A 26,870-nucleotide genomic window follows, 5' to 3' on the forward strand; every position below is an offset into this window, starting at 1 on the left:
TGTGGTGTCTGTAGTGATTTTTCCTTTCTTATTTCTGATTCTGTTTATGTGTGTCGACTCTCTTTTTTTCTTGATAAGTCTGGTTAGAGATTTATCTGTTTTGTTTATTTTCTTGAAGAACCAGCTCCTGCTTTCATTGGTTGTTTCTATTGTTTTATTCTTCTCAATTTTATTTATTTCTGCTCTGATCTTTATTATGTCCCTCCTTCTGCTGACGTAGGGCTTCATTTGTTCTTCCTTTTCTTGTTTCATTAATTGTGAGTTTAGACTGTTCATTTGAGGTTATTCTTCTTTCCTGAGGTAGGCCTGTATTGCAATATGTTTCCCTCTTAGTACAGCCTTTGCTGCATCCCACAGATTTTGCAGTGTTGAATTATTGTTGTCATTTGTCTCCATATATTGCTTGATGTCTGTTTTTATTTGTTCACTGATCCATTGATTATTTAGGAGCATGTTATTAAGCCTCCATGTGTGTGGGGGCTTTTTCATTTTCTTTGAGTAACTTATTTCTGGTTTCATACCTTTGTGATCTGAGAAGCTGTTTGGTTCAATTTCAATCTTTTTGAATTTACTGAGGTTCTTTTTGTGGTCTAGTATATGATCTATTTTTGAAAATGTTCCATGTGTACTTGAGAAGAATGTGTATCCTGTTGCTTTTGGATGGAGTGTTCTGTAGATGTCTATTAGGTCCATTTGTTCTAATACGTTTTCCAGTGCTTCTCTCTCTTTATTTTCTGTCTGGTTGATCTGTCCTTTAGAGTGAGTGGTGTGCTGAAGTCTCCCAAAATGAATGCATTGCATTCTATTTCCCCCTTTAATTCTGTTAGTATTTGTTTCACATATGTAGGTGATCCTGTGTTGGGTGCATAGATCTTTATAATAGTTATGTCCTCTTGTTGGACTGATCCCTTTATCATTATGTAATGTCCTTCTTTGTCTCTTGTGACTTTCTTTGTTTTGAAGTCTGTTTTGGTAGACACAAGTACTGCAAGTCCTGTTTTTTTTCTCACTGTTAGTTGCATGAAATATCTTTTTCCATCCCTTTACTTTCAGTCTGTGTATGTCTTTGGGGTTGAAGTGAGTGTCTTGTAGGCAGCATATAGATGGGTCTTGTTTTTTTACCCATTCAGTGACTATACGTCTTTTGATTGGTGCATTCAGACCATTTACATTTAGGGTGATTATCAATAGGTATATACTTATTGCCATGGCAGGCTTTAGATTTGTGGTTACCAAAGGTTCAAGGGTAATTCCCTTACTCTCTACCAGTCTAATTTAACTCACTTTGTATGCTGTTACGAACACAACCTAAAGATTCTCTTTTTTTTCCTCCTTTTTCTTCCTCTTCCATTCTTTATGTTATGAATCATATTCTGTACTCTTTGTCTATTCCTTGGTTTACATCTATTTAGCCGTAGGAATACTTGCATCTATAGGAGTCCCTCCAAAATGCACTGTAGAGGTGGTTTGTGGGAGGTAAATTCTCTCAGCTTTTGCTTATCTGAAAATTGTGTAATCCCTCCTTCAAATTTAAATGATAACCTTGCTGGGTAGAGTATTCTTTGTTTGAGGCCCTTCTGCTTCATTGCATTAAATATATCATGGCACTCCCTTCTGGCCTGTAAGGTTTCTGTTGAGAAATCTGATGATAGCCTGATGGGTTTCCTTTGTATGTGATCTTTTATCTCTCTCTAGTTGATTTTAAAAGTCTGTCTTTATCCTTAGTCCTTGCCATTTTAGTTATTATGTGTCTTGATGTTGTCTTCCTTGGGTCCCTTGTGTTGGGGGATCTGTGCATCTTGATGGCTTCAGAGACTTTCTCCTTCCCCAAATTGTGGAAGTTTTCAGCAATTACCTCTTTGAGGACACTTTCTATCCCTTTTTCTCTCTTCTTCTTCTTTTGGTACCCCTTTTATGCAAATATTTTTCCATTCGGATTGGTTATACAGTTCTCTCAATATTCTTTCATTCTTAGAGATTCTTTTTTCTCTCTGTGCCTCAGCTTCCCTTTATTCCTCTTCTCTACTTTTTATTCCATTTACTGTCTCTTCTACTACATCTAATCTGCTTTTCAATCCCTTCATAGTATGTTTCATTTCAGATATGGAATTTCTTAATGATTGAATCTCCATCTTAAATTCATTCCTGAGTTCTTGAATATTTTTCTGTACCTCCATAAGCATGTTCATGATTTTTATTTTGAACTCTCTTTCAGGAAGATTGGTGAGTTCCATTTCATTTGGCCCTTTTTCTGGGGGTTTGTGAGATTTTGGTCTGAACCATGTTCTTTTGACATTTCATATTTCTCTGTGGTGCCCACTAGTGCCCAGAAGCTCCAGTCTCTAGCTGCTCAGCCCCTAGAGTGAGGTTGGGGGTCCTCGGTGAGCGGAGTTGATGCCTGGGGGGAGGAAATACCTGTTTCCTGATTCCTGTCTGCAGAGCCTGTCTCCAGTATTAGAACCAGTGGGCCAAGCATCCAGGTGTAAGCCTCTGTGCTTTGTGTCCTTAGCTATTGTAGGCAGGGGCGCTCCCTCTGGCTGGCTTGATGCCAGAGCAGTGGCTGCTAGTTTGTGAGCTGGTTCCGGCAACCCAGGAGGAAGGCGCAGCAGGCTGCATGTCACAGTGGGGGGCCTTGGAGCTGAGCAGCCAGCCAGGGGGATGGAGCGCCTGAAGCTCCCCAAAGTTCCCAACCTGCTGTGCAGAGCTCTCTCAGACAACTTTGTCCCCCTGTTCCTTCTCCCATGCAAATCCCACCTATTCAACAGCTATCTTGCTGCTAGGGAGCCTGTCATAACCCCTGCCTTTCCCTTGTCCCAGAGCAGCTGGATAGGGATCCTGTCCTCCACAACTGGAATATGTCTCTCAAGTACTCTGCCTGTCCGAGCTCCCCCAAGTCCAGAGCACCACGCAATATAGGTTTCTGCTTACAGAGCAGATCTCCATGGCCAGGTGTTCAGCAGTCGCAAGCTTCCACCCCCTCCCCCACTCTGTTTCTCTTCCTCCCGCCGGTTAGCTGGTTTGGGGGAAGGACTCGGGTCCTGCTGGATCAAGGCTTTCATACGTTACCCTGTTTTGTGAGGTCTGCTCTGTTCATGAGGTCTGTGTGCAGTCTGGTTCAGCCTTCTTTCCTGTTGCTATTTTAGGGTTAGTTGTATTAACTGTATTTTCACGCTATCTGTGGTTTGGGAGGAGTTCTCTGTCTCACCTCTCAGGCTGCTATCTTGAATCTGTTTTTCCTTGGTGTTTTTTGAATGTTCCAGGCTTGGCCCCAAATTCAGTCTTTTGTTTACCCTGATGGGAGTTCCTCAGCATCATTCCCTCCATCTGTCTCCCTGTGTGGCCCATGCCCTCACCCTCCCCTCCAGGTCTTCTGGGTAGCCACCTTCCCCTTCTGTGAACATTCACACCCATGCCCCGACATCCCCTGCCTTTTTATCCGGTACCTGTATGATGTTCACTCTTGACAGCTTAGGTGTTTACTTGTTTCTCCTTATCATATGATGTATTCTACTGGAATATAAGTTCTGTGAACACAGGAGCTCTTCTAGTTTGTTTACTACTGTATCTTCAATCCTAGAATAGTACCTGGAATGTAGTAAGTACTCAGCAAGTGTCTGTTGAATACATACATTGAAACCTGTTTTACAGAGGATGATATTGATATTCTAGGGGTTTAAGAAATATGCCCAGGGAAACACAGTGAGTAAATGACTAAGCCAGAATTTGAGCTTAAGTCTCACATCAGTGTTTGTCTTCTCTCTCTTCTCACAGAGGAGTTGTAATTATGGAATGGAAGGACGTTCTGAGATGGGAATGGGTCTGGTGTACTTGGGAGACAACAAGGAGATTTTAAGGGTGGTCTTGGGAGAATGAAACTAAATTTGGGAAGGGCCTTAAATACTGTAATTAGGACTTGAGAAGTTTTACATTTAATTGGGGATAATAGGAATTCGTACCACAGCAGTTTATTGGAGTTAATACTGAAGAAGTGCGTAGAAAGGGCTTGGTCCATAGGAAGTGCCTAATGTTGCAGCTTAAAGTATATCTTGACAGCAGAGTAAACCCAGTCTACTTTCACTAGAGTGAAAACTTCTAGTGTTTTGAACTCATGTAATGGTTTCTAGAGAATTTCCAATTTCAGATTTCGTTTATTTTTCTGTTAACTTCTGAAAAACACTGTGAGTAAATACATTGCTTGGCATTCAGCTGTTAAATCTGAGTGGAAGATATTTTAGTGCTGGAGAAAAGGGAATGCAGGAAGATTTTAGAACCATGCATTTAGCTTTATTTTTCATCTTTTAGAATTTTGCTGAAACCAGTAGCTTCTAATTCTAGTTGTTCCTGAGAAATCCCCTTTTAAAGCTGTAGATTCCAGATCTCCCTCCAGTGCTTCTGAACCAGAATCTCAGGGCTAGAGCCCAAGGATCAAGGTATAAAATATCTCTTAGGTAATTTTGAAGATTGAAAATAGGTCAGAACTACCCCTGACTTGTTAACTTCTTTCTTGAGAGAAGGGATACTTAGTTTACTGAGAAATTGGTTCCTGAGTTTTAAGAAACCTTCTAGTTTTCCTGTACCTTTATGGGGGCACTCAGGTACCCAAAGGAAGGATCTGTGGCCAAATGCAAAGAGAACGGTAGGTGCAGAGGGTAGAACAGTAGAACAGAGGGTAAGTTTCCTCGGTGCAGACATGGGGGGAGCTCTGGTTGAAGAGAGAACACAGGAAAAACAGGTTATTTCATCTCCAGTGATAGAAGGTCAGAGAGGCTAAGGCGTTAGTCACCATGATGACTCACGCTGTGATCTGGGAACCAGCCTGGCTTGGTGGTGAAATGTGCTTCATGTTGCTGATGACACACTGCCCCACCAAGGTAATGGCCCTCGGGAGTCTAAAGCAGGCCCTTACAGCTCGATCTTGCCTGCTCTTGGCCAAAATTGGCTACACCTATTTTTTTTTTCACATGTGAAAAAATGTTTTAATTTGGAGCTCTTTACTCCTTATAGCTGAGGAAAGAGAGACTAGTCTTACATTCCCTGGGGACTCTTCCTTTGCCACTCTCCAGTTTTATAGATGTGTGGGTCTTTCTTCTTAGCAACTAGAATATGGTAGGGAAAGTGCACAACTCGGTGCATTCCTTAACCTCATTTGAGTGACCCTGCTCACTGCTAATGGCGTGTCTTCACATGGGCCTTCCTGGAGGGCAGAGCAGGCTTTAGGGCAGCCACTCTTCCTAAGTCCTTCTTCCACACGTGTGCTTGCTGTCTGCATTCTCCCAACCCTGGTCCTTCCCTTAGGCCTCAAAGAAAGGGAGGGAGGTATTTTTCTTTTTGCTTGATGTTAGTGATTTTGGATGGGTTGGCTTCTTTAAGACCAATGAAGTCAGTAATTTTGTTTTTATTCCTAATTTTAAGGCCTTATGAAATTTGCGAGGTAACTATTTATAGCACAAAGAATGAAGCAACCTAGGTGCTAGTTCTGAGTCTCTTGGTTCTCAGTTATATGATTGTAGGCAAATTACTTAACCACCTTTTTTTTCTCCCTTACCTGTTAAATGGAGAGAGAATCTTAGTCTCTTCAGAGGTTTCAGAGGTTTTCCTAGAATAAAATGAACATTAAAGGGTTTTATAAATGGTAAATCCCCAAATAAATGGATCACACATTAAGCTTTTATGATAAAGGGCAAATTATTAGTCAAACAGGGTGTTTGGCTTTAATCATTATTTTTTGGAAGCTAATGGTGATACAGATAATTTATTTATCTGCTGATATTAGATCAGTTTTCCCTGTTTGATATTCTGCTTGTGTCTCAGGACAGATAGTTACCACAACAGCAATTTCTGCATCTCTCTTAGTCATTAACCTAGAAATTCAAAGAAATTAATGATTTCCCATGATGGGAATTTTTTACAGGGTTCTTACTCTTCTTTTTTTATTTTGGTGAAATGCTAACATTTCTTCAGGTCAAGATCTTTAGTGTTAGGAACTTCAAAAAAAAATCATCAAGCAAATTAGTGTGCATCTGTAGTTTGAAGTGGTTGAACTTTCATAGGTAGCAGTCAGATTGTACTCTTAAAATTCCAAATGAAGTATGATAAAGAAGAGTTGCCACCTCAGTGCAGTAGAATTCATTCTCTGTGACTAGCGAAATGAAAATGCATTGCCCTGGAAGCAAATGCCTTATTAAAGAAGTATATTATGGGGGAAAAATCATTAGGGATTCATACTAACATCACTCCTGAATTTGAGTTTCCAAGAAACTTTGTTTTCTGGAGTACTGAATGAACTCGCCTTACAGCCAGCAATAGAACTAGGACAATCATAGTAAAATCAGTGAAAAGCATGAATGAAGTTCTTTCTGTATCTTTCTCTGTTTAGCTGACTTCAGTATCTGTGTCACAAATCTCCTGTTTTCTCTGAGGTGTATTAGTCCATAGGGACAGAGGATTTGGGCTGGACACAGTGGTAGCCATTAATCATGTATTTATATGGCTTTTCCTCACCCGTTGGGTCGTTGATGTATTGGTGGCCTGGCCTTTTGGGAGGCGAGGGTGTTTTCCATCCGTGACAGTCCCGAGTAGGTGGGCTGCTCCCTCAGGCCCCTGAGAAGCAGCCGTGGGGCTCCTTGGGGCGCAGCTCTGTACTCACGCAAAGGATACCCATCTGCATGACTGCTGGTGCTGGGGTCACAGCTGTAGCCTCAGCCGGAGAGTGGGACAGCCCATTCCTGGCTTCTCGCTCTCAGGTGGTGCTGGGAGTGTGTAGGCCTGGGGTGCAGGTGGGTGATTTGCTGACTGAGTCCTCCTGGTAAGCATCAGTCCAGCTTTAGGACTGTCAACTTAGGGCAGAGCACATTTCAGTTGTCTACGCAGAGATTCTGGAATTGGAAGACCTCCCAACAGTGGGCTCAGGGATGCTGTAGGAAACACACACTTCCATGTGGCACCGGGCAGCATTTCCAGGCTCCCTGGGCCCGGTGAGGACCACCATGCAGGGCCTGGCCAGGTCCGCCCAGTCCATGTGCACCAGCTTGCAGGGTGGGGGCTGCAGGCTAGGGAGTCGGGGACCCTCTCAGGGCTCAGCAGTGGACTCAAGGAAGCTCAGTCTGGACTCAAGGACAACACTTTCTTCAAACAGTAATTGGGTAGTATGTACTACTATTCCTTTGTTTCCCAGGAGGAGTTGTTCCAGCAGCATGGTCTGTTTCTGATAGTGGCAACAAGTGTCATTCCTTGGTGATAGGGAAGAGGTTAGTGCAGGCCTCTAGAGGCGGGGCTGGCCAGCCACCTGGCCTTGCGGTTTCTTTGTGCATACGTTTGGCGCTTGGGTGGTGCTTAGGGCCTTTCAGGCACCTGGTGTGCTTTCTCATCTGGACCTGCAACACCTGTCTGAGGTGTGCTGGGCAGACACAATCCCCACTGTCAGATGACGGTCCCAGGGCCACGATCTGTTATGTGCTCAGATGTAGACACAGATCTCTTCATCCCGAACCCTTCCTGCTGTCACCGCACTGCTGCCTTGCCATGTGCCTGGGCCCAGTGAGGTGTCAGGCAAGTGAAAATGCATTCAGGCATCAGATGTCACTATTCTGATGTGTCAACCCGGTGTGTGTGAATGAAAGGCAATGTTTTCATGAATACTTGCTAATAAAAAATGCTTGCACTTTTTACATTAATCAACAATAGGTATTGCTCATCTAACCTTAGTATCTACCTCCATATTTCAATATCTTACTGTGGGACTCGAAAGGAAGAAGGGGGAGCTTATAGTCAACACATTTTATATAAATAAGTGTAATAGGCTCTGTGTAATTTAAACATCCATTGCTGTTATGGAGGATTTAATTTTTCTCTTTATTGAATTTATTATATATATATGGGTTTACATGTTCATGTTCATGTATAGTTATGTAATTTGGACACTTTAGAAAAATACAAAGAAGTAAGTGAAAAGCATGCATAGCCTATGTGTGATAGGTAACCACTGTCATAATGTGAGGGTGCTTCTTTGCATTGGTTTTATGTATATAGATATTTAACATAAAGTTTTGTATTTGGCTACTTTCACATAGTATTATATTATAAATCACCAACATCATGTATATTCTTCAAAGACATTTCTGGGTGGGGTTGTATTTCACTGTATCTATTTACCACATGTACCATATTCACCCTGGCCACTGGCTGTTAACCCTGTTTCAGATTTTTTATTATAGCTCAGAGTGAGTAGCTTTCTGTGTAAGTTTCCACCCACATCTCTTACTTGTTGGGTAGATTTTTTTCAGATGTGGAAGTATTTGGTCAGATGACTTGCACAGTTGTCTTGCTGGTGATCAGAGGGAGGCGCTGTCTGCAGCATGGAGGGTCTGTTCCCCAGACCCTCTCCAGCATGGGAGACTGGGGCACCCTTACACTGTGCTGGTCAGAAGTGGTAGACTGGTGTTTTAACTTCCTTTCTTCTTGTTGGTGGGTGTACACATCTGCTCCACTGTGGGCCTTGAGGATTAAGGAGCTCTCATTCATCTTTAATGCCTGCCACCATCTAACAGAGCTGAATCTGTTTATTTATGGGGGGTAACGAGAGGGTTTTTGTATCAGATAGTAAACCTCATAATGCTGTTCAGCAAAACGCAGTATCCTGTGATTCAAATGAACACAAGAACAATGCTAAGATGGCTTTGAGTGTGTGGTTAATGAATGGAGTTTGTTGTGTATTGGCTGCTAAAATTACTATTTTAAAAATATCAAATGCTAGGCTATTGTATGGGGGTGGGTGGGATTTTCTTTTATTGCCCAGTATGCTTGATTGAAAGGCAACATCTTCAGATTTGATGACTTTATGGTTTACTTGTTAGGTTTTAAGGAAGAATACATTGAAGATAGCTTCTTTGTATGTTTGCTCAGTTTTCAGTAGTATTGATTAATTATAGTTTTGCTGAGCAAGGTGAGACAAATCCTTTGCTCTGCAGGGGTTTACACTATGGTTTCAAATGAAAATAGCAGAAGAGAGTGAGAGGGTTGCCCCTTTTGAGGTGAGGGACAGGAAGGAGCCTGATTGTGTTCAAGGCCCCGACCTACCAGGTGTTTGCTATACAATGTCACCCATGTCACTAAACCTTTATTTAAAGAATAGAACAGAGTATTTTCGATGATTTTTATGTGAAAGGAGCACAACTTTAAATTGGTTGTCAGTAAATTGAGATTCTTTTCTTCTTTTGCTGTGTTTTCCAGAGACATAAATATCTCAGTTTAAATTATGAATTAGGATATCTGATTTCCTGCTGTGGCATCTGTAATTCAGGGGCCATGTTGCTGAAAACTGCATCAACTAATGACCTCCTGAGGGAAGGCGGGGCAAGGCTAACTTTTGATCTCCTTCTGATTGAAAAGATTTAATGGAAACAGTCAATGCCCATAGCTGCTCTTCTGTCTCCTTGCAAAAATTCCATGATCAAAATATTCCATTTAACAAAGTAGTTGTTTGTACCTGTGACATATTTTTTAAATAGAAGTTGTCTTTGGCAAGAGAGTAGTGCTTCACTGGGGCATTTTCCTCACCTCAGAAAGCTTCTGGAGAGTCAGCTTCACTCTTGCTAGTCAACTACTGCTTTGTGCTCCTATTATTCTTTATACATAAACTGATGAGCAGTTAATTACCACTTATGTTTTGTAAACATAACAGTGCTTCTTGGGCATAGTTATTCATCTTATTCATGTTAATTGCTCAATTTTTAGTCTGTTCATTTATCAATAAATATTCTATTCATCTGTAAGTCAGCTTTTTCAGCTAGTATTTTTAGAACTTTCCATATAAGAAACATGGAGATAAGTACTCTGCATGTAGATTTCATTGACCTTTGGAAATAGACTTTGAAGTTGATAAAGTCATTCCCATTTTACAGGAAGGAAGCTAAAGCTCAGGGAGAATAAGGAATGTTGCCATAATCTCAACTAGCATGTAGCCTGGAGATTTGCCAAGTGCCCATGTACAAAGACAGTGTAATGCCTTTACAGTACTCAGAATTTAGAAGAGAACAGCACCAAGTAAGTGGGCTGGTATGCAATAGTGTTGGGGAACATATGTAAGAAAAAAGTGTAAGATGCTATGGGAGCCCAAAATAAGATAACTTAGAACCAATGTTAAGATTTGAGAAGACTTCTAGAGAACTCAGTCAGTTTATGACCTGAGGTCTGCCCAACACCTGTGAGCTAGGTAGGGGAAGGAGAGTCTTTAGGAGTCTTTGGGCGGGAGGAGCAGCCTCTGCAGAGTCCCTCATATAAGAAAATATGTAGGGTGCCACATGCAGACGTGGTGTGTGGAATTCCAGCAGATAGATTAGGGGATTTGTGTTATTTTACAGCAATCAGGCTTTGTTCTGAGAGCCGTGGGGAACTATTCAGGGCTTGTCTGGTAATCTAGGAAAAGTTAGCGCATGGATTTGAGAACTCTCAGAAGGTAAAACTGACACGCCAAGGATTGGGTGGACTGTGAGGGGACAGGTTGAGCCTTGGGTGCTGGGCTTGGGAAGCAGGTGGATGGTGCTTATCCCTGCCAGGTGCAGGAGGAGCAGGTGCCAACGGCTGTGCAGAAGGGCACGAGCTGTCGTGGCTCGCCTGGCAGTGTTGTGTATGAAGCTCCTTTGGGTTCATGGATCGATTTCAGCATATAGGTGGCATAAGAGACTACTGGAATGGCACAAGGAAATACACGAAGTAAAAGAGAAGGCAGTTAAGAATGAGCCTCGAGGAGCTTCAGCATTTAAAGAACAGAAGAGGTCCAGCATGGAAACCAAGAAGAGAATCAAGAATTGTGCTCCGTGCATGGTCATGATAATATGTCAGCTCCGTACTTCGGGGTAATTTAGTTTGCAACCATTTCAGTTTAGATGGATGAAAGTTAGCCATGAGTGCCAGTTGAGTGCCAAGCACAACTCTAGGGTCTGGGGGTAGAAGCGGTGAATAGAGTAGGACCCCACTTTGATGGAGCTGACAACTGCTTCACTTAGAAAGTCACACACATGCTCCACCTAACAAGCCTTGATTGGGCTCTTATGTACCATGGATTATAATTCAGTATAAAGTAGAGTCATAATACAAGGTCATAATATGGGATTCAAGGAGAACCAGAATCTTCTGGTGCTTTTTACTGGGGTCTCTGCTTTACTCTGATATAAAAAAATTCCTCAACTATACCAAGGGGATCATCTGTTCTGGCGATGTCTCTTGAGAAATTCCTCCAAAATAGTGATGAGAAGGACTTCACAAAATTAATGCCATGAACAGTCCACCAAGGAAATATTTTTTTCTCCTTCACAAATCCCCTATGTTATAAAACACCAAGAGAAGAACTTTGCTTTTAATATTCTCATGCCCCAAAACATTTATCTTTGGTACCATTCCAATGTTTTATTCAAGATAAATGCCTTAAGAATAAATTGTCATGTCCAGAACTTCCAAAATCTTAGCAGTCAAAAGAATGATTATTATTTAACCTCTGTATTCATTTGTGACCATTATTATTTAATAATAGCCCATTTATCAAATGGTCTCATAACCTTGATTTTAGTGTTCTACTATGATAAGAATTTGAGTTAATGGGTTGTTTTATAGCTATTTAATCACAGTTTCTCTTTACACCAAGCTGAATGTACTAAACTTGGTGACTTTATGGTAAATGCATTTCAGGTTATCGGAGCTTGAGTGTAAGCATCCCTCGGCTCCTTTATTGTCTTCCTGGACACAGAAAGGGCGACAGTGGGGACAGGTTGTTCTTCTTTTGATTCCCTGCCCAATTAGACATGTTAGTATTAGAGCTGATGTAATATGAAAATGAAAAATGAGCATTTTTACAGTGGTTGTACTTTTATTATAAATCTGCCATGTAATTTTAACCATTTTTTTCCTTGAATGAGGCTCCTAATTTGTGCATTTTGTGGTTTTCAATCCATTTGCCACAGCTGCAATCCTGACAGGTGGCACAATTATAACATTGGTCTTAAATAGACTCACTGATGTCTTGTGGAAAACTTTGAAAAACATTCTGTTTAAAGACAATTATGCTTAACTATCACATTTTGTCCATTTCTGTTCTATCCTTTAAAAATTATTACCAAGACCATTAGCATGAGAACAGATTATTCCTTCAAGCTCTGAAATGCTTTATTTTCTCTTATTTGCCGGTTGCCACCTTCTCTAGCACCTCCTTGTAGACTGCTTCAGGACCTATGAGGTCACACAGGTTCACTTGCAGATTTTTGAAGTGGCCACAGAGTGCCAGGGACAATTTTCAGTTTTTCCTGGGGAGCAAGAGCCATAGAATTTAATGACTGTAAAAGTAACTAGAAACAATGATATCCTTGACATTCAGAATGAACTCAAAGGAAGAAAACTGTATGTAAAAACATATTAGATATCTATTTAACTAATGATCATTCTAGGATGAACTCTGTCTTCTCCCATCCCAGCAGGTGGTCAGTTGTAGGTTTGGCAGTCCCTGGAGAGGACGGTGTTCTTACTGCTGGTTAGGCCTCTGAAGTCCATTCTCTTCGTAAAGTCCTCAAAGAAGAAATTAAATGACTCTTCCATTTCCTTGTTTAATTTTTTTAGCCATACCATCTTAGCAGTGTGAGTTCATTTAGCCATGAAGTCAGGAAAGTAGTACATTTAAGAAACTCTTTAAGTGTAATTAAGGCAGAAAGGAGCAATTGCTAAGGGTGGTACTCATAATATACACATGGGGATCTGTTTTATTTTATGCACTCCTAATATTTGATGAAATACTGCTTTTGTTTTCTGGGGTAAAATACTATGGCCTTCTTGTTTGAGAATGCTGCACTTGCCAGTTTAAAACTGCCATAACCAGTTTTTTTTTTACAGTCTTTAGAATGACGAAACAACGTGACATCACAGACAGGAAGGACAGCAGCAGACTCCTAGGTGCTCATTAAATAAATGATGTCTGGGGCTTTTAAGTCGGTATAACTCCATCTCTGACTCATACATGAGGCCCAGGTGCCCTTCTGACCAGGTCCTCTGATTGTATCGCTTCCATTTGCCATCCTGTTTTGGAGCAGGACCACTCTTAGATGTACATCCAGAGCTCCAGGAATCTGGCCCCATACCACCTAAAGACAAATGGAGCTCTCCACTCAATCAGCTGCTTCACCTGACTCAGAAGGGTGCAAAGACTGGTGGGAAGATTGGCTACTTAGGCCTCCTTATTTCTCATCATGTTTGGGAATAGGCCTTTAGCCTAATAGGTGCTACTGCTGAGATGGTTAGAAGAGAAGTGTGGCATTCTTTCCTTTCTGGAAAGTTAGAAGACATGTCTGGGATCACCTCATTTGGCTGGTACAGAAGAGGGGATAGGAAGCTCTCTTTTCAGAGTGACCAGTTGTTGAATTTTACATACAGGATAACCTACTGCAAGGATTGGGATATGCTTGAGGCAAACAATGTCCTGCGGAGAGTTTACAACTCTCCATATTTATCTGACTTTCTATAATAAACATGTTTCTGCAAAATTACTGAATTTTTATGATGACAGTATGTTCTATAAGAACTTGCCCAATGCAGTGTTGAATATTTTATAAACAGTTACTACCTACCATAGGTGTTCAGTAATTTATTAATTTACTTAGTAATACTTACTGAACATCTGCCATAAACTAGAAACTGATAAAGTGGTGAACAAAACAAGACATAGCCCTGGGGCCTCACACTCAGACAGAGGGAAAGAGGAGGTCATAGTGAGGTGTAGAACAGTGGGCATTCAGGGAGCATATCACAGGGGCACCGAGCCAGGGACAAGAATGACGAGGTGAATGGTGGTCAGCTCAGACGAAGGGCTGGAGAGTGGGCTGTCTGAAATCCTAGAAGACACTCAGCATGTCTGGGTCACAGCATGAACAGGGAGGAAATGCCAAGAGATGAGGTTTAGGACTGAGCAGGATAGATTGGGAGGAAGCTCAGAAGCCATAGTTTGGGTTTTGTCTTAAAGACTCTAAGTCTTAAACAGTTGTCACAGTGGGTGACTCGGGAGGGCAGGCTCACAAGTGGGTAAGTTTGTGAAGTGATGGCAAAAGTCGAATGAAATTTTGTTGGTTTGTTTTTCCTCTGAAAATAAGAAGCTGAGATATTTGCTGATATGCTGGGCAGGAAGTATAAAGGGATAGAGAAGGTCTTCCAAATGCCTGCTGTGGAGAATGGGAGAGGACCTGAAGAGAACCGGGCCAACCTGGGTAATCAGCCCCAGCTTTTCCTGTTAGCCTCCCAAACTCAAACCCTGCAGAAGACTTTTTAAAGATAGTCTGTGCTTTGGGGATTGCATTTTCTCTTCTGTATGCTCACCTGTAAATATTGTGTGTTCTGTGCCTTGTTTGGGGGCCAATCATTCCCCTTATTTCTGCAGGCTGCTACTTCAGGACGTCTCTGAGATGTCATCCTTTTCCTGTCTCTGCTGTCAGTCTGGCATCCTTCCACACCAGTCAGGCTGCATGGCACACTACCCTGCACTTGAGGTTCATAGTGGATTGGAACACAGAGGAATGTGTGAACACCTGACAGTACAGAGGGATGCCTGGGGATAGATGCTTGTAGGATACTTCCTAGATTCTACCTTCATTACCCATGTACATTTTAAGAGTACATATCCCTGTCTTTTAGAAACTTCTTAGTTGAATGCTTCATGGAGACAGATTGGGCAGGAAGGTTAGGATTTGTGAGAGGACTAAAGGGAATATGAAGTACCAAGGGCCTTCTGTTTCAGGTGCCTGTGATCCAGGCTTGGTGCCTCAGACCCCCAGTTTTCTATCTTGTGGCCCTATAGGGGTCCTGTGTGCATGCCTCTCTGTACATATCTCTGTCATCCAAAACTTCACCTCTAGGCTGTGGATTATTGCAGTGGTCATCCTAGCTCATGCTTTAGATTTGCATTCCCTCCATTGTTTTCCTTTCTGCATTTTTCCCTGCTTAGAGCCTATACCATTCCTGCTTCATATCTGCTTTTCAAAGACATTGATTTTCAGTCTTCCCCATGTACTATAATACTTATAAATTTGCATGCTGTTAGTATTTCTAATTATCTTACTTAAAAACAAATGCTGTGATTGTTTTGAGGTGTTTTATTTTTATCAAGGTATTAAAAGCATGTAAGTATTTTAGTAATATTTTTGAAAAGAAGGTGCTGTAGTTAGTAATATTTAGGAGTACTTTTAAAAGGAAGGTGTGGCCTATAATTCTGTCATTAGAAAGATTCACTTTGGGTAGCTCTGGCAAGTTGGAAAATAGCAATAAGGGAGGAAGAAATCTGTAGTTCTGTTGTAACTTTGAATTTACAGCTACTATGTCAAATTTTTTATTTTGAACACTTTAGATTGTTAGTGGCACACATAAAATGTGTGTAATTATGGTTTCATAGCAGGAATTTTGTCCAGGAGGCTCTGGTTTTGATACTGGATTCAGACTATAGTTTTCCATTCATCTATTTGTGGACCAGGCAGTCTGTGCAGCACAGAATGAAGTATTGTGGTCATTAAATTTACTCTCTTTGGTCCTTAACTGAATATAAATATGGTCTCTTAGAACATTTAAAATTGGTCCACACTACACTGACATTGATTCAAACTGAACAAGCCAATAAAGTTAACCAATTGGTTTCAGCAATTGAAAAATTCCATGGGTAAAACTGGTTCCAAGTTCTGCTGGAGTCAAGAGCCTCTTCCATAGGAGTCCTCCTTTGCATTGTGTGGCCTGCTTCCATGCTGCCGTTCCCACCCTTGGCCATACTGGGAGGGGGAGCCCAGCAGCTTGTGCTTACGTTCTACGCCTTATGCATTGCCAAGGATCTAAGTACTGCAGTTGGGTAACCTGAAATGGTCTTCCTTGGACCAATTACAGTGGCCAAGAGATGCAGCACTTTCATTGGTCAAGCCTGGGTCACATGTTAGGAGTGGGGAGTTTATCCCATACAAATCACATGTTTAAAAGTTTTTAGATATGGCTCCCCAGAGGACTTTAGATCCTTGGCAGGAAAAATCAGTAAGTGTCCACTACAGCTAATGTTATCACACAAAAAATTAAAAAATCGTAACTGAAGGAATAGTCTCAAATGTCTTTGAGACAGGGTTTTGTATCCTCTTGAGTATGATATATATAGTCTTTTTGTTTTTTGGTAAGCCTAATAATAAAATTCAGCATAAATTAATGTCTTTAATTGCTTCTATTATTTATGTTTTTAAATAATTATCCATATTTTTTTATAATATATTTGTTGTCTTCCATTTCTGTAAGAGATTTGTGGAATAAAATTTTGTATTTTTAATATTGTCTGTTATAAACAGTGAAAAAATTAGAAATGTATAGAAGTACGATGCAAGCTCAGAAGATGGATTTTCAAATAGAGTTCGAAACCAGTCACCTCTGATAGTTTTATGGTTAGTTTTTCTAGAACTAATTATTCAGTGTATGTGTTGTCCTTACTAATCTTAGTTTTAAGGCTTCCTTGTTTTACACAGTTCTGATAAATGGCTTAAACCCACAGCTTCCCCATGGGGTGTAGTGTGGGTGACCTGTGTGGGAAGGTCCTGGTTAGCTCAGCTTTAGGGGGGTTGGGCCAAAGGGGTCACCAGAGTCCTACCTGTGTCCCAAGTCTTAAACACCTTCTTGCTTTGAATGCCATGGCTGTGAGAATATTAGTATTCTCAGTGTGGGCCACAACATGGAAAAGGAAGGAAGATGAAAAGTTCCCTAGTATTTTAGGCAGCATTTTTGTCTCCTAAATAGGAGGATAAAGGAGTTTCAAAGTCATGGTGAAGTTGGCTCTTTGCATTTCATGTATACATTGGTCATATTTTTAGTTAGGGGTTGGTAATGTTTCTATTCTCTTCAAAAATGATCAGTCTCTGTACATTTTCTGTTCTTAGGTCAGTTTTGGGAATTTCTGCTTTGCGAGGAAATCATTAATTTCCTCTTTGTTTTCAGATGTGTTGCTATGGAGTTGTCTATATACATTTTAATCACTCCTATATATGGTTATATCTCCTTTCTCATTTTCAAACTTTCTCTCTTCCTTTTTCAGGTTTGGAAAGGAGTACACCTATTTTCTTGCTCTTTAAAAAACTACCTTTGGGCCTTGACTGTACTTTCTAATTCCCCCTTCCTCTCCCACCATTCCATTAATTTCAGCTTTTTATCTTTATTTATTCCTTCTTTCCTGGTTTCTTTTGGGACATTTTGTTTTCCTTTTTTTAATTTATTAAGGTGGTGAGTACTTCGTTATTAGTTCATTTCTAGAAAGTGTGCAGTTCAGTCGTTTGGAACTTGGTGCTCGGTAGAGCATGGTTCTTCCTTCTGTGGCAGGACACTTACAAATTGAGTCAAATAACTGAAATGAGTGTTGCCTTAATGTCTATTGAGAATCCACATAGCTCTATACCTACCATTGGAAGTAATTCTTTTTTTAAAAAATTTTTTATTAAGGTATTATTGATATACACTCTTATGAAGGTTTCACATGAAAAAACAATGTGGTTACTACATTTACCCATATTATCAAATCCCCACCCATATCCCAATACAGTCACTGTCCATCAGTGCAGCAAGATGCCACAGATTCACTGTTTGCCTTCTCTGTCCTACACTGTTTTCCCCGTGATCCCCCACAACATGTGTACTAAACATAATACCCCTCAATCCCCTTCTCCCTCCCTCCCCACCTACCCTCCTACACCCCTCCCCTTTGGTAACCACTAGTCCCTTCTTGGAGTCTCTAGTCTGCTGCTATTTTGTTCCTTCAGTTTTACTTTGTTGTTATACTCCACAAATGAGGGAAATCATTTGGCATTTGTCTTTCTCCGCCTGGCTTATTTCACTGAGCATAATGTCCTCCAGCTCCATCCATGTGGTTGCAAATGGTAGAATCTGTTTCTTTCTTACTGCCGAATAGTATTCCATTGTGTATATGTACCACATCTTCTTTATCCACTCATCTACTGATGGACACTTAGGTTGCTCCCATATCTTGGCTATTGTAAAAAGTTCTATGATAGACATAGGGGCGCATTTGTCTTTTTGAATCTGAGAAGTTGTATTTTTTGGGTAAATTCCAAGGAGTGGGATTCCAGGGTCAAATGGTATTTCTATTTTTAGTTTTTTGAGGAACCTCCATACTGCTTTCCACAATGGTTGAACTAGCTTACATTCCCACCAGCACTGTAGGAGGGTTCCCCTTTCTCCGCATCCTTGCCAGCATTTGTTATTCTTAGTCTTTTTGATGCTGGCCATCCTTACTGGTGTGAGGTGATATCTCATTGTGGTTTTAATTGGCATTTTCCTGATGACTAGTGATAATGAGGATCTTTTCATGTGTCTGTTGGCCATCTGAATTTCTTCTTTGGAGAACTGTCTCTTCATATCCTCTGCCCACTTTTTAATTGGGTTATTTGCTTTATGGGTGTTGAGGTGTGTAAGTTCTTTATATATTTTGCATGTTAACCCCTTGTCAGATATGTCATTTACAAATATATTCTCCCATACCGTAGGATGCCTTTTTGTTCTGTTGATGGTGTCCTTTGCTATACAGAAACTTCTTAGTTTGATGTAGTCCCATGAGTTCATTTTTGCTTTTTTTCCCCTTGCTCAAGGAGATGCATTCAGGAAGAAGTTGCTCATGCTTATATTCAGGAGATGTTTGCCTTATGTTGTCTTCTAAGAGTTTTATGGTTTCATGACTTACATTCATGTCTTTGATCCATTTCCAGTTTACTTTTGTGTATGGGGTTAAACAATAATCCAGTTTCATTCTCTTGCATGTAGCTGTCCAGTTTGGACAACAGCTGTTGAAGAGGCTGTCATTTCCGCATTGTATTTCCATTGCTCCTTTATCATATATTAATTGACCATATATGGTTGGGTTTGTATCAGGGCTCTCTAGTCTAGTACATTGGTCTATGGGTCTGTTCTTGTGCCAGTACCAAATTGTCTTGCTTACTGTGCCTTTGTAGTATAGCTTGAAGTTGGGGCACATAACGCCCCCAGCTTTATTCTTCCTTCTCAGAATTGCTTTGGCTATTCGGAGTCTTTTGTGGTTCTCTTACAATTTTAGAATCATTGATTCTTTCTATTGTTTTATTCTTCTCCATTTTATTTCTGCTCTAATCTTTATTACGTCCCTCCTTCTGCTGACTTTGGACCTCATTTGTTCTTCTTTTTCTAGTTTCATTAATTGTGAGTTTAGACTGTTCATATGGAATTTTTCTTCTTTCCTGAGGTAGCCTGTATTGCAATATACTTTCCTCTTAGCACAGCCTTAGCTGCATTGCACAGGTTTTGCAGTTTTGAATTATTGTTGTCATTTGTCTCCATATTTTGTTTCACCTCTTTTTTTCTTAGGTCATTGATCCATTGGTTATTTAGGAGCATGTTATGAAGCCTCCATGTGTGTGGGATTTTTCATTTTCTTTGTGTAATTTATTTCGTACCTTTGTGTTCTGAGTAGCTGGTTGGTACAATTTCAATCTTTTTGAATTTACCAAGAATCTTTTTGTGGCCTAGTGTATGATCTCTTCTTGAAAATGTTCCATGTGCACTTTAGAAGAATGTGTATTCTGCTGCTTTTGGGTGTAGAGTTGTGTGGATGTCTGTTAAGTTCATGTTTTCTAATGTGTTGTTCAGTGCCTCTGTCTCCTTACTTATTTTCTGTCTGGTTGATCTGTCCTTCAGAGTGAGTATAGTGTTGAAGTCTCCTAAAATGTATGCATTGCATTCTATTTCCCCTTTTAATTCTTTTAGTATTTGTTTCACATATGTAGGTGCTCCTGTATTGGGTGCATAGATATTTATAGTGGTTATATCCTCTTGTTGGACTGACCCCTTTATCATTATGTAATGTCCTTCTTTGTCTCTTGTGACTTTCTTTGTTTTGAAGTCTATTTTGTCTGATACAAGTACTGCAACTCCTGCTGTTTTCTCCCTATTTTTTGCATGAAATATCTCTTCCATCCCTTCACTTTTAGTCTGTATGTCTTTGGGTTTAAAGTGAGTCTCTAATAGGCAGCATATAGATGGGTCTTTTTTTTTTTATCCATTCAGTGACTCTGTGTCTTGTGATTTGTGCATTCAGACCATTTACATTAAGGGTGATTATTGATAATTATGTACTTATTGCCATTGCAGGCTTTAGATTCATGGTTACCAAAAGTTCAAGGATAACTTTCTTACTATCTAAGAGTCTAACTTAACTCACTTAATATGCTATTACAAACACAATCTAAAGGTTTTTTTGTTTCTTCTCCTTTTTCTTCCTCCTCTATTCTTTATATATTAGGTATCATTTTCTGTATGCTTTGTTTATCCCTTGATTGACTTTGGGGATAGTTGATTTAATTTTACATTTGCTTAGTAATTAGCTGTTCTACTCTCTGTACTATGGTTTTATTACCTCTGGTGACAACTATTAAACCTTAGGAACACTTACATCTATTGCAGTCCCTCCAAAGTACAGTGTAGAGAGGGTTTATGGGAGATAAATTCTTTCAGCTTTTGCTCATCTGAAATTGTTTAATTCCTCCTTTAAATTTAAATGATAATCTTGCCAGATAAGGTATTCTTTGTTTGGGGCCCTTCTGCTTCATTGCATTAAGTACATCATGCCACTCCCTTCTGGCCTGTAAGATTTCTGCTGAGTCTGATGATAGCCTGATGGGCTTTCCTTTGTATGTCATCTTATTTCTCTCTCTGGCTACTTTTAATAGTCTGCCCTTATTCTTGATCTTTGTCATTTTAATCACTATATGTCTTGGTGTTGTCCTCCTTGGGTCCCTTGTGTGGGAGATCTGTGTGCCTCCATGGCCTGAGAGACTATCTCTTTCCCCAGATTTAGGAAGTTTTCCGCAATTACCTCCTCAAAGACACTTTCTATCCCTTTTTCTCTCTCTTCTTTTCCTGGTACCCCTATAATGCAAATATTGTTCTGTTTGGATTGGTCACACAGTTCTTTCAATATTCTTTCATTCTTAGAGATCCATTTTTCTCTCTGTACCTCAGCTTCATTGTATTCCTCTTCTCTAGTTTCTATTTGATTTATCGTCTACTCCACTGTATTAATCTGCTTTTAATACCCTCCGTTGTGCTCTTCAACTATTGGATCTCCAACCGTAATTCATTCCTGAGTTCTTGAATATTTTTCTGTACCTCCTTGAGCATGTTAATGATTTTTATTTTGAAATCCCTTTCATGAAGATTCATGAGGTCAATGTCATTTAAATCTTTCTCAGCAGTTGTATTCATAATTTTACTTTGAACCAGGTTTCTTTGGCATTTCATATTTGTATATGGCTCCCTCTAGTGCCCAGAAGCTGTACTCTCTGGAGCTCCTCAGCCCCTGAAGCAATGTCAGGGGTTGCAGGGGAGTGGTATTGGTGCCTGGGGGGAGGAAAGAGCTGTTTCCTGCTTCTCCCCTGCTCTGTCTTTCTCCATTACCTGAACCAGTGGGCCAAGCACACAGGTATAAGCCTCTATGCTTTGTGTTTGTTGCTGCTGTAGACAGGTCTTCCCTCTGGCTGGCCTAACACCAGAGTAGGGTTTGCTGGTTTGCGAGCCAGGTATGGTTGGCCGGGAGAAAGATGCAGTAGGCTGCCTATCCTGGAGGGGGTCCTTCGAGCTGTGTAGTCCATCCAGGGAGCTAGAGCACCTGAAAACCATGAAAGCTCCCTACCTGCTGGGTAGAGTGCACACAGACAATTTTCTCTACCTGTTTTTTCTCCTGAACAGTAAGATCTGTGCAATCCTTGCCCCTTTAGCAGCCCTCTTGCTGTTAGGAAGTCTCTCAGACTGCCCGCCTTTCTTTTATCCCAAAGCAGTGGGATATGGATCCCTGCTTTCCACAAGTGGCTGGAATCTCAGTCTCTCCCGGAATTCTGCCTGTCTTAGCTTTCCAACCCCCTTATCACGAGAGTACTATGCAAGCACCATGGAATATAGGTTTGTGCTCCCAGAGCAGATCTCTGGAGTTAGGTATTCAGCTATCCCAGGCCTCCATTCCCTCCCCGCTCTGTTTCTCTTCCTCCGGTGAGCTGGGGTGAGGGAAGGGTTTGGGTCCCTCCAGGCCATGGCTTTGGTATGTTACCCTGTTCTGTGAGCTATATTCTTTTCTCTAGGTGTATGCAGTTTGGTGCAGTCCTCTTTCCTGTTGCTCTTTCAGGATTAATTGTATTAATTACATTTTCATATTATATGCAGGTTTTAGGAGGAAGCCTCTGTCTCACCTCTCATGCTGCCATCTTTAGTCCTCCTGGAAGTAATTCCTAACACTCTCAAATTTTGTTGAATTTTCTATAAGCAGCAGAATTATCAATAGAATTTATAAATTATGTAGAATCTACTACAGTTAATAAAATTACATTTCAGCAGAGAGATATGAGGCATGAAGTTGCTTTCTTTCATATCTCAGTTACCATTTTTTCAGTTTCCAGGAAAGGTTTCAATAATAGCCTAAATTGTATAGGAAATAACTGTAATTCAGAATCCTATTTGATTCTTTTTTACCACAGTAATTCTAAGTGAAATTGTTATTAAGATACAATACAGCCATCTCTTTCTGAGAACCGTGGGCAGAAACTGTTCTGTTTTCTGCATGAAAGTATCTCATTGCTCATTCCCTCTTTGTTTTCCTAAAATACCATTATATTTCCTCAATTATGAAGTTGCCTTGGGAATAGACAGCATGTTTTCATGCCAAAACCAAATTTTTTTTATTTGAGTGAGGGGAAAGCAAGCTGCTGTCATAAGAAAATTCCTGCTATTCTGAGAGACTACCACATGTTCATCTCAAATCCATGAAAAAGCCCATTGTAAAGAGTTCTTACACTGTTAGGTCTTTGGAGTTTTAACATTTTCTAACTGACTTGCAGGAGATTTTTATGCTTTGGGTAAAGGCTGAGGTAAATCAACTATATTTATTATACCTTTATTACCATCATTATTTTCAGAAGGAGTAGAGCCATTCTTTCATTCTTATGCCAGCAAGTAAGATTCCCAGCCTGCTGTGAGTTGGGAAAATATGTATTACCTGAAAAATACTTTTGTCTAATTGAAGACAGAGTAAGAAAAAAACTACTTGTAATTAAAGAGAAGAGTTTATTAGGTCATTTCTGCCACCCATGAAGGTAAATTGTGGTGTTTTATGTCTCTGTGCTTTTATTTTACCATGCACATTTGTCAAGTTTCTGTTGCTATAAAGTATGAGAAAGTTGTACTCATTCAGATACCAAGTTCTTGAAGACTCCTTCCTCTTTTAAGAGGAGTCTCTTTGAGTTCCTGTTTGATTGCTACTTGACATTACTTTATTTATCTTGAAAGAAAGTATAATAATACTCAAAACAATTAAATGACCCTTGCGTTATTCTTATAACTAATTGAAATGTTGCTTGATGACCTAATTTAAGCCAGGCTACATTAATAGGTAATGTCAACAAGGAGATGAAAGGCAAAGCTCCTGACTCAGAGGAGCTTGGGGTCAGCTAGTGAAGGAGCCTGATCAGTATACCAGTGATTACGAATTTAAGAAAAACTGCTACGATAGGTGTGGACGTAGGTGCCGTGGGAAGAGGGAGCACTGTGCTTATCTGGGGGCTGAGGGTGGAGACCCACTGTGAAGGTTTCTTGGACAGGGTACTGCTTGAATCTGTGGTACAATTCTGGCCAGCCAGGTAGAGCAGAATGTTCCAAAGAGAAGGTGCAGTACCAACAACAGACAGGAAATTTTGTAACAGTTTTGGGGAATTGGAGATGGCAGAAGTGGGAGGAAGGACAGACAAGAAACTGCTTCTAGAAAGCATTGAATCTGACCTGTAATATTTGCTAATGGCTATTTTCTGTCTTTTAATTCAGGTAGAGGAAATACTCATGGCCAGATGTCTTAAGAAATGCTCTTGAAAAGGACGGAAGTCTACAAAATTATTTCAACAACTGAGGAGCAAGTTGGTTTTAAACCAGGCTGTGGAGATGTTGTTTGCTTTTGGTTAAAAATAGAAATTACAACTATAGAAAAAGACTTTATATCTGCATTTAATATTACATTGTAAATAACAATGTAATTAGATTTATGTCAGTCTTCCTGGTGAAATCTGGAGCTTCTTGCCTCAGTGGACATGAGTGACCCGAGGCAGGCACAGGAAGAGAAGCACAAGCTTGGCAGAACATCTTCAAAGTTCACAGAACCTTCCAGAGCCATGCAGTCCGATGATTATTTTGCTAGAAAATTTAAAGCCATTAATGGCAACACGGGACCTGCCACATCTTTAAAAGCCTCAAGTTCCAGTGACAGTGGTGGTCCAGCTAATGGTGCCCCAGCTGTGCCCAAGATGGGTGTGCGAGCAAGAGTGTCTGAATGGCCTCCTAAGAAGGACTGCCCCAAAGAGCTAGCCTGTAAGGTGCCATGGGAAAGTCGGCCACGGGCCAGTTACGAAAGTGTCGCATCTGTCACACACAATGGGCAAAATGACCAAAGTGATGGCCAGCAAGAGGAGCAGCTTGACCTCAACTTTGTGGAGGAAAAGTATACAGTTGGAGACATCTTTGTTCACTCTCCTCAAAGAGGACTGCACCCCATAAGACAGAGAAGCAATAGTGATGTCACCATCAGTGACATTGATGTCGAAGATGTTTTAGACCAAAATGCAGTGAACCCCAATACTGGGGCTGCCCTCCACCGAGAGTATGGGAGCACATCTTCCATTGACCGGCAAGGCTTGTCTGGTGAAAACTTTTTTGCTATGCTCAGAGGGTATCGAGTAGAGAATTATGACCACAAAGCTATGGCCCCGTTTGGGTTCTCTGAGTTTCTCCATTGCGATCCCACCATCTCTCCCAGCCTTCATGCTGCAGCACAGATTTCCAGAGGAGAATTTGTCCGCATCTCAGGATTAGACTACATGGACAGTGCCCTCCTCATGGGGAGAGGCAGGGACAAGCCCTTCAAACGGAGGGTAAAGTCAGAGTCAGTGGAAACATCCCTCTTCCGAAAGCTGCGAACTGTTAAAAGTGAACATGAAACTTTCAGGTTCACCTCTGACCTGGAGGACAGTCGTCTTGAGAGGGGTGTGCGTCCTTGGAATTGCCAGCGATGTTTCGCGCATTATGATGTCCAGAGTATTCTGTTCAATATCAACGAAGCCATGGCTAGCAGGGCTAATGTGGGAAGAAGGAAAAACATGACCACCGGGGCTTCGGCCGCCTCCCAGACGCAGGTGCCACCAGGCCAGACAGGCAGCTGTGAGTCCCCTTTGGGCAGCAAGGAGGATCTCAACTCCAAGGAGAACCTGGATGCCGATGAGGGGGATGGGAAGAGCAATGACCTGGTGCTCAGCTGTCCTTACTTCAGAAATGAGACAGGTGGGGAGGGGGACCGGAGGATTGCCCTCTCCAGGGCCAACTCGTCTTCCTTCAGCCCTGGGGAAAGCTGCTCCTTCGAGTCATCTCTCAGCTCTCACTGCACCAATGCAGGCGTCTCCGTGTTGGAGGTGCCGAGGGAGAACCAGCCGATCCACAGGGAGAAGGTGAAGCGCTACATCATAGAGCACGTTGACCTGGGGGCCTACTATTACCGCAGGTTCTTCTATGGGAAAGGTAAGGAAGCGCCCTGGATGCGCAGGCAGGCCTAGGCTGTTCCTTTAGTGCCACTGGGATGTCTGCCTTGTGCCAGAGCACTTTCATTGGGGTGTCCGAGGCCACAGTCTACCAGGTGTGTGCTTGGGCTCTCTCATGGACCCTCCATCAGTCCCAGACTAACCCCCTATTTGGAAATCCCCAATTCCCCACCTTTGCTGATGTGTAATCCCCAACGTGGAAGTGTCTCTTTCTCTTTGCCAATTTGTGAGAATCACAAATAGCAGACTTGATTTACATTTACCCCTTTTAAGTGTCCTCCCTGGTTAATAATCTCTTTCTTACTCCTCTGGATAAGCTCTTACACTGTTTCTAATGGATGATTCTGTGGGGTTTTTCCCTGTAGTCTTCTCTGTACTTTTTTCCTACACCTTGTGCTTCATCTTCTCAATCTTCTCAGCTCCTACCACATTGTTGTATGTATTGGAAGTGTTAAATGAATCTTTGTTGAAAGATGTACATCTTAGCATGATGGATGATGTAGTTTTCTTGCACTTCTACAAATGGGCCTAAAGGTGATGATACAAATAATTATTTGGTGTGATTTTATAAGTCCTTTAATTGCATCTAAAATAAATGCACTTGCTTTTATTCATATTTTCAGGCTGGAAGGATGCATTCCTCAGAAGTCATGTATTTGAATCCTCAGCCGTTAAATTAGTGTCCTCAATTATTGCAGGGACATGAGAATCTGCTCTGAGAGACCTACAGAGAAACAGGTGCCCCACACATGTCAGTAACACAAGCCAGATGGAGACACTCAGCATTTCTCACTACCTTCTTACTGCATTGAGCTTTCCTCCTTTGGCCCTTCCTTAGAAGGCAGCACGCTTTTCAAGGGCTCCATTCTTCTGTTTCAGTTCTCTCTGCCAGCCCTCCTCCGTGCCCAGGTTGCCTGCCTTGGAGCATCTATGGAGGCGGAAGTGGACCCAGCCAGCCTCAGGCCTTCTCCTGTCTCAGTGGACAGGTCTGCTGCTAGTGTGGACCATTGCCAGCCAACTGTACTTTACATTTATTTACTGTTGGTTTCTATCTTCAGAATGCTGTGTGTACTCTTTGATTCTAGGTGTTTCTCTTTTGGGGTTGGAACTCAGACCTCAGGGGCTCATTCCATCCACTTTAGGGAGCTTTTTACTTCATTTCCCTAGGGACTGCAGGCTTAAAACAATTTGTTTGCAAGGTAAATTGCACTTATTAAATTCATAATTTTT

At 41.2% G+C, this 26,870-nt stretch overlaps 1 protein-coding gene across 18 annotated transcripts in view; it reads left to right on the top strand.

Annotated features, from left to right (window-relative positions):
- SIPA1L2 (signal induced proliferation associated 1 like 2) overlaps positions 1-26,870 on the top strand; it is a 300,638-nt gene that overhangs the window by 119,322 nt on the left and 154,446 nt on the right. For all 18 annotated transcript variants that reach the window (XM_037025563.2, XM_037025562.2, XM_073241286.1 and 15 more), the window contains one exon: positions 23,884-25,620. In XM_037025563.2, the coding sequence (XP_036881458.1) occupies positions 24,144-25,620 (1,477 nt within the window). In that variant the 5' untranslated portion in view covers positions 23,884-24,143. The remainder of the gene's footprint in view (positions 1-23,883; positions 25,621-26,870) is intronic.

The sequence above is a fragment of the Manis javanica genome, chromosome 7 (assembly GCF_040802235.1).
Source record: "Manis javanica isolate MJ-LG chromosome 7, MJ_LKY, whole genome shotgun sequence".
Lineage (NCBI taxonomy): Eukaryota > Metazoa > Chordata > Mammalia > Pholidota > Manidae > Manis > Manis javanica.